This window comes from Priapulus caudatus, unplaced genomic scaffold (genome assembly GCF_000485595.1).
Source record: "Priapulus caudatus unplaced genomic scaffold, Priapulus_caudatus-5.0.1 Scaffold223, whole genome shotgun sequence".
In the NCBI taxonomy this organism is placed as follows: Eukaryota; Metazoa; Priapulida; class Priapulimorpha; order Priapulimorphida; family Priapulidae; genus Priapulus; species Priapulus caudatus.
This window is the reverse complement of record NW_014577284.1, coordinates 240,350-247,944: the sequence shown is the minus strand read 5'-3', so window position 1 is coordinate 247,944 and position 7,595 is coordinate 240,350. Positions and strand designations below refer to the sequence as shown.

General features: G+C 45.1%; 1 protein-coding gene across 1 annotated transcript; it reads right to left on the bottom strand.

The window, feature by feature from the left end:
- Positions 1-1,488: 1,488 nt before the first annotated feature.
- Positions 1,489-7,052, bottom strand: LOC106807568 (cytochrome P450 2F2-like). Its single transcript, XM_014809939.1, has 5 exons — positions 6,208-7,052; positions 4,094-4,615; positions 3,229-3,398; positions 2,443-2,713; positions 1,489-2,165 (listed from the first exon to the last, which is right to left on the bottom strand). Exons 1-5 carry the CDS (start codon positions 6,584-6,586, stop codon positions 1,972-1,974), a joined length of 1,536 nt encoding a protein of 511 aa, XP_014665425.1. The 5' UTR covers positions 6,587-7,052; the 3' UTR covers positions 1,489-1,971.
- Positions 7,053-7,595: the final 543 nt, after the last annotated feature.

The following is a 7,595-nucleotide window of genomic DNA, read 5'->3' as shown; positions in this document are numbered from 1 at the left end:
TTAGCCGAGTGGAACGATCTCAACGTAACAACAAATCGGTAAACGTCAAGATGAACAAGGCCTGACGAGTTGACTCGCCGTCTCAATTGAGCTCGAAGTACACAAATGCAAACAGCTAGATGGCATTAATTGCACACACAGCAACATTTAAATAAGCAACATGGACAAAAAGAAAAGAAAAGAAGCGTCGACTGGGTTGTGAGCGTGCAAAACTCGTTTGCGTAAAATATAGCGTGCCATGCGTACGAAACGTAGTGGAGGCATTTCCATCCCAGTTGTGAAGACAATTAATTAAATGCAAAATAAAACAAACAAAGAAGACGTCACTTGTTGGAAGGTTAGACTAGGTCTATCGTGAATTCACACCACAACATATTTACTACGCTGGTTAAATCTTAGGGCGTAAAACTCGTTAGCAAAAACTATGTGCACATGATTGCTAATTGATCAACGAGTAAGACTCTGTATAAGCAAGTAGTCATGCATCCCCCAAAACGTACTGACCGTGTGACGTAAGAATGGCTTGATAAAACATCATACGAACACTAGCTCCCATGATTTGCAAAAAATATCGGATTAAATTATGCTGTTCAATACGTATACATACGTAGAATTTCTCATAGACCTCCTGTCAACAGGGCATATGGAAGATAGCCATTCTTTTTAATTCACTGAATGGATACTTGCTATTACTTAATAGAGACACAGTAAACTTACACAGGTACACGCATACACTGTATCATAATTTCAATGACAAACAATCCGATTTCACATGTCACATTTTCATACGCACGAGTTTAATTGGCATCAGCACTGACAGCACCAACGTAGCGGTACAACATGAATCATGTATACCAGAGACAATCGTTCCCACGTACCGATCACAATTGTGCATGACGACACACCTCCTCCTGGGAGTTGCCAAAAAACAACAACAGTGTCAACATCGTAAAATAGCAGCACAACAAAACAGTATCGTTAATTTAACAACATACTTTTATCACTAAAAACTAGATGGTGCACTTATTATGACCTAGAACATGACGGCATCAGTGTTGCGGTGTTGGTACTGATGCGGTGCAAGCTTGTAGCCATGGACATCCTGCCAGATGCCTCACTAGTGACTAGGCATCCAAGATTATGACTCTAGACACGTAACAGCTTCAACATCACGGCGTGGCTGTGACGTTATGTGATGCTAGAAGTCTGGGTCTGTTGTCAGAAACAAAATTACTCTTAAAACATATTAGTCTTACAATAAACTTTTCCTCGCTGATCGAACAACTGTACACTGGCGCCCACAGATCGTAAGAAAGTAGAAGCACAGAAGGATAAAATCCTCAGTGCTAATAAAAAGCAACCGCCGTAGGCGCGCTGCATGCTAAGGGGGTCTGGGGGCATGCCCCCCCCCCTGAAAATTTTTGAATGGTAGACGTCTGGAGATGCAATCTGTTGAATCTTTCGAGAGAGATTTAGGAACAAAATGTAAGAACAAAATTGTTTAACCCAAAATTTACTGGAAGCACTGTGCTTCCAGTGCTTCTATCTGCGGGCGCCACTGCAACTCGACACTGTCCGTGAGACACTCAACCTTACCGTGTTTCTGTCAATGGTATATGAGAAAAAGTTAATGTTAAGACTAATGTTGAGACTAATTTTGTTTCTGACAACGGGCTCCTGGGCTCCTTCTCCCCAACTGGCATGTCAGTCATGCCAGCATCAATGATTGTCTGGAACATTTAGCATCCACATTCTGGCGTGGCTCAGAGGCGGCCCAAAGCTGGAGCCATATAGGCTTCGTTTTCCCAGCTGCCTTCCGACTCGACACTGGCTTCAGTGCTTCAGTGATTGTCTGTATATCAGCAGCATCGTGCGATGCAATGCGAAGCTGCCGGTATTTAGGGCTTCTTCATCTCAGAAGTCTCACAATTTATTCCAGACTCCTCACATGATTTCGTAAAGGTCACTGCTTCAACAGCGCACCCTAGCAGTGATGTAGTACGCCGCTGGAGCTATGGGCTTCTTGTTCCAAGCTTTCCCTCTCGCGGCATCCCTGGGCAACTCCTCCTCCGCTTCCAGAGTCAGTGTGAAGTGTTGCAGAATGGATGTGATGAAGAGCACCAGTTCCATTTTCGCGAGGGCCTCCCCTGGACACACACGACGCCCTGAAAGAGATCAAATGACATGTCGCCTATGGTTACAACAAAGCCTTGGCACAGTAGTAGCGTTTAGTGTAACGATGAACCACTGTAGGTGAGCTATTTTATCTTCCTTTATAAATTTCTAAGATACAATTCCGATTAAAGCAAATCAAAGCTCTCAGTAATGCTATATATGGACTAGTCGATACTGTTACTCTCATTATGAAATTCTACGATACACACGACTGATGTTAAATCCTCAGTGACAGAGCAGATGGAGCCGAGAAAACAATTAACTCACCGATCGAAAACGGCAGGAGATTATCTGGCCGCATTAAGCTTCCTGTTCCATCGAAGAACCTTTCCGGCCGGAATGTTTCAGGATCACCCCAGAACTCCTTGCTCATGTGCAGGCTCCAGATGTTGGCGAATACGACAGCGTGCTTGGGTATCTCGTACCCTCGCAGGCTCGTGTGTTCTGTGTTGCAGTGCACGATGCCCAGAGGAACGACCGGACCAAATCGCTGCACTTCCATGATGGTCGCCTCTGTGTATGGAAGATTCTTTCTATCCTGAATGACCGAGAAAGATACGAACATGAACACAACAGGTACATGCAGATTATTACAAACTAGCAAAAAACCATTTCAGCGAGCTTGTCCATCAATGAATCGATGCTGTAATTAAAATGACCTTTTGACTTTTTGCAGGGCGTGGATTTTTAACCAAATGCGAATGGTAGAGCTCACACTTAATTAGTCATAAACAGGGGCGGATTCAGTATTTTTGAAAGGGGGGTGTCCAGGAAGAAATAAAGGGCACTCTTTCCTGCTTAATTTTTCTGGTGTTTTAAAAAGCTGCCACAGGCAGCTTAAGCGACGTGTCGAAGGCACCTCGCCACCTGGGGGGGGGGGTTAGGTTTGGGAGACCTCCCCCAAGAAAATATTTCAAAATGGGTGCATTCTGAAAGCATCTGAGCAGTAATTTTTTAGGGCACTTTGAAATTAAAGGGGGGGGTCCAGACCCCCCGACCCCCCGGACACCCCCCTAGATCCGCCCAGGCTGATAAATGTTTAATGAATCTAACCTGAAATCTTGGCAAACGTCCAGAGCCGATCACCTCCTCTAACTCTGCCTGCACCTTCTTCTGAATACTTTTGTGTTCGCTGAGGAATCTCAGCGAACACCTGATGGTTAGGAATGTTGTCATCGTGCCACCGACGAAGAGGTTTAGTAAAAATATCTTTAGTTGCTCCACTGCAACCAGATAAATATATACTACATTAGTGTGAAGCTGGGCACACTTTTGATGTATCACATCGGCTACCACAGACCTACATCTATCTCTTAGCGAAGTGTTGTCAGATACATTCAAACTTGTAACTAAGTGTGTCAATATTTATTCAACAACATTCAGGTCAATACAGATGTGGACAATTAGGATTACCAAAATCAATACTACCCTATGTCGGGAAAAAAATATTTTGCTGGCCGCAAACTGATATAAGACAAATTCCAGGTGCCGAACCCCTGGCACAAAACGTTCACTCTACGCCACGACAGGGTTCCCACAGATCACCTGGAGTGAAATTTAATGGCTTTTCCATGACTTTTCATAACTAAAATTTCCGAATTTAATGACTAATGAGAAGAATTGACTATTGAGAAGAATTTGCATATAATAACGAATCATAGATCAGTGCATCGATTTCGAAAAAATGTTAATAAACTTTATTTAACATAATGCATGACCCTGAAATCAATAGCTTTTGTATAACATTTGAGACACAATGTATCAAAAAAAAACATAAGAAAATCTCAAATTTAATGACTTTGAATGACTTTTCCCATTTTCCATGACTTTTCAAGGCCTGGAAAACCAAAATCCATTTTCCATGACTTTTAATGACTTTTAATGACCATGGGAACCCTGCACGAGAAAGAAAACCCACCGTTGTAAACCTCCGCGTCGGCGTCCGCCTTCTTCATCTCTGCGAGAAACAGGTCGGTGATGTCGCGGGCGTGACCGGGGTCATAGGTCGCCTCGTGCGCGCCGACGTGAGCGTCGATAAACGCCTTCAGCCTCTGCACGCCGGCATCGATCGCCACGTAGTCTCGCCGCGCGGCGCCCCCTGGCACGAAGCGCAGCAGCGGCGCAAAGTTGAGCACGGACGCGTTGCGCGCGAGTTCGAAGGTCGCGTCGAGGTCGTGCAGGAGCGCGGCGAAGTCGGCGTCGTCGTGCTCGTAGCGGACGCCGAACAGCATGCGGCAGACGACGTTGGCGACGCTCGTGACGACGGCGCGGCGCGGGTCGAACGCACGTCCGCCCGTGTCGCGAAACATGCCGAGGAGACCGGACACCTCGTCGGCGATGAGTCGCTCCATCTTCGGCTTCCCCATGCCGACCTGACGCAGAGCGACGAGCGCAAACTTTCGCAGCTGCTTCCACTGCCGTCCGTCGGTGGTGATGATGCCTGCAGTCGTAGAGAAAACACTTGGAATAGAAGCCCTTTTGGGTACAGCAGCGAAGTAAAAAGTAAAATGCTGGGGTCGCGAAACTCGAATAAGGACAGCACCAACGACCACGAATAGAAAGTGATTTTTTCGGTACGTATTGTTGATTTTGATCGATATATGTATGTACATAGATCATTTGAATGTCAAGAAGTAACTGGTTCAAGTGGGCTAGTGTTTTTTATACTCCCACGCTCATCCATATGTAAAAACATAGTGATTAATGACACTGACAGCCAGTGGATGCTCCTGACATTTCCATCAGGAATCTAAATCTCTGCCAAACCGGTCTGTTAAAATAATTACTGTATGTGTTACTGTATACATGTATGTGTTATGAATACATGTATACATGTGTTTATACATGTATGCGTTTATACACATACATATGTATGTATTACGAATACATGTATGTGTTTATACATGTGCGTGTTACGCATACATGTATGTATATGTAACACATGTACACATGTACATGTATATGTAACACATACATGTATACGTAACACATACATGTACCGGTATACCGTATACGTAACATGTACATGTACGTGTATGTGTAACACATACATGTACGTGTATGTGTAACACATACATGTATACATAACATGTAACATGTATGCGTAACACATGTATACGTAACACATACATATGTTACATGTATGTGTTACGTATAACGTGTTCATGTATGTGTTACGTATACATGTATGTGTTACAGTATGTTCAGCATGCAAAGAAAACCCAGGGGTGCATTGATTCTTTATAACTATTTCCCAAAATAACTGGAAGTTCTTTTGTGAACTTCACAGAAACATGGAAATGATGCAACCCAGATTTCTGGAGGCTGTAGATATTCAAGACGTGGTAGAGCAGATTATTTCGTGCTCTTCGATTCATGTAGATGCACTATAGAAGTGCATCTTATTGAAGAGATTTGAGCTCGACACGCTCTCACTCTCGCCTCGGTACTTTCTCTACACTACTGTTTTGATTCCGTAATCAGAGACCTTGGGAACCTTGGGACCTTGGGAGCTTGGCTCCTTGGGGACCTTGGCTCCTTGGGGATCTTGGGAATGACCCCAGGTGACTCACCTAGCTTACACCAATCACCTATAGGCTTAGCCCGACCAAGCTGTGCGACCGATTATCTATACAAGGGGTCTTCTAACCCTAGCAAGACCGTTTCTTGGAGCTTCTTGGGCTATACCCATCACCTGTGCTGTAAGTACTATGCTGTGCCGTTCTACTTAGACCAATAAATTGTGCCCTAAAAATTTTTATATTCTGATGTTATTTTAGGAACAAACATCAGAAAATAACATCCTAAAATAACATCAGAATAACATCCTAAAAACATCAGAAAATAACATGCTAAAATAACATCAGAATATAAAAAATTTTAGGGCACAATTTATTGGTCTACGTTCTACTGTGCTCTGCTGATCTGTGCTACACTGTACTGTACTGTATTGTATTGTACTGCACTGTATTGTATTGTACTGAACAGTAATGGGCTGCAGAAGCATTATTATGTACTGTACCGACAACTCACCTTTATGTTCATCGGAAAGGTCGTCGATGAACAACTGTGGCCGACCAGCGAATACGTCGCCCTGCTTCACGAAAGCCTCTCTTATCACAGCGTAGCTACTGAGCACGACGACCAGCCGACGTCCTATGTACAGGCTGGTCACGTCGCCGTAACGCTGCGACAGTTCGGCTAGGGACGCGTGCGCCGACCGCCGTAGCACCGATAGGTTTGCTAGCAGCGGCCAGCCGACGGGTCCCGGTGGTAGATTTCTCCCCTTGCGTACTTGATCCCACGCATACCTGAGCAGTAGCGAGATTATCACAGCGACGAGAATAGTCTGCGTGGACGTACAAGTAAACGCTGTCGTCGAAACATTCGACGACGACAACCACAACGACATTTGGACAGAAACCTAACCAAACACATACAGACACACGACCGCCGAGCTGAGTACTGTCGGCGATCAATGGGCGACCATATGTTGTTGATGGGCACCAACCGTCTGCTGCCGCTGACATATAGCGGCTGTGTGTATACACAACGCGCTACTATCGACGGATAACGAAACGGACAGGGGGAAGTCTAGCACCTGGCTCCCGGAATAGAATCAGTCAGCCCGAAGCGTTGATATCCGTACATGTTCCAAGCGCGTGCACTTAGCGCAAGTCATTGCGCGGGAACAAGGGTTGATTCTAGAGAGCCGCAGTCATTCCTCTATCAAAATAAAACTGGTTAAAAACGCGGGAGCACAGAACCGAAATGTCAAACAGGCAACGGCGCTCCCCTATGCTGCTGCTCCGGTAGCATTCTCGCTCGCATACCGCTGCGTACTGCGGTGGTTCTTCACACATGTGGGTGGGTGTCATGCTCGATCATCACACATATATAGTTCCCAGGGCCGGACTAAGCGTGTGGGGGGCCCGGGGCACGCAATTGTGTGGGGGCCCTATAGTCTGTATTTTTTCTGCACTTTCATGCTTGCAAATTCAGAGAGTATTTCATCGTGTTTCAACGAATTTAAAATGTCACTTTCGATAGCGAGAATACTGAGGTTTACCAGTCTCTGTTGGCTCATCGTGGTTCTCATGTGATTTTTAATCAACTTGAGTTTTGAAAATGACCTTTCACCGCTACAATTCGAGACAATCAATGAAAGATAGATTCTCAGAGCAATTTCGGTATTAGGGAAAGTGTCCTTCAGCTGAACAGCAAAATTCAGTCAGAGAAACAGCATGGGAAACGCATCACTTCAACGTTACATGCTAAGAATTTTGTGGATCACAATTACGACAGTTTTGTAAATTTTAGGATACTCTAAATGTGGGGGGCCCCAAATGTGGGGGGCCCGGGGCACGTGCCCCTGTTGCCCCGCCCTTAATCCGCTAGTGTGTGTGTGTGTGTGTGTGTGT

Bases quoted from the DNA above. Each gene is read 5' to 3' on its own strand.
- LOC106807568 (XM_014809939.1), bottom strand. From the start codon at position 6,586: ATGTCGTTGTGGTTGTCGTCGTCGAATGTTTCGACGACAGCGTTTACT. The intron at 3,399-4,093 runs GTGGGTTTTCTT...ATCTGGTTGCAG, and splicing joins CGACGCGGAGGTTTACAACG to TGGAGCAACTAAAGATATTT. The intron at 2,714-3,228 runs GTTAGATTCATT...TCGGTCATTCAG, and splicing joins GACGTTTGCCAAGATTTCAG to GATAGAAAGAATCTTCCATA.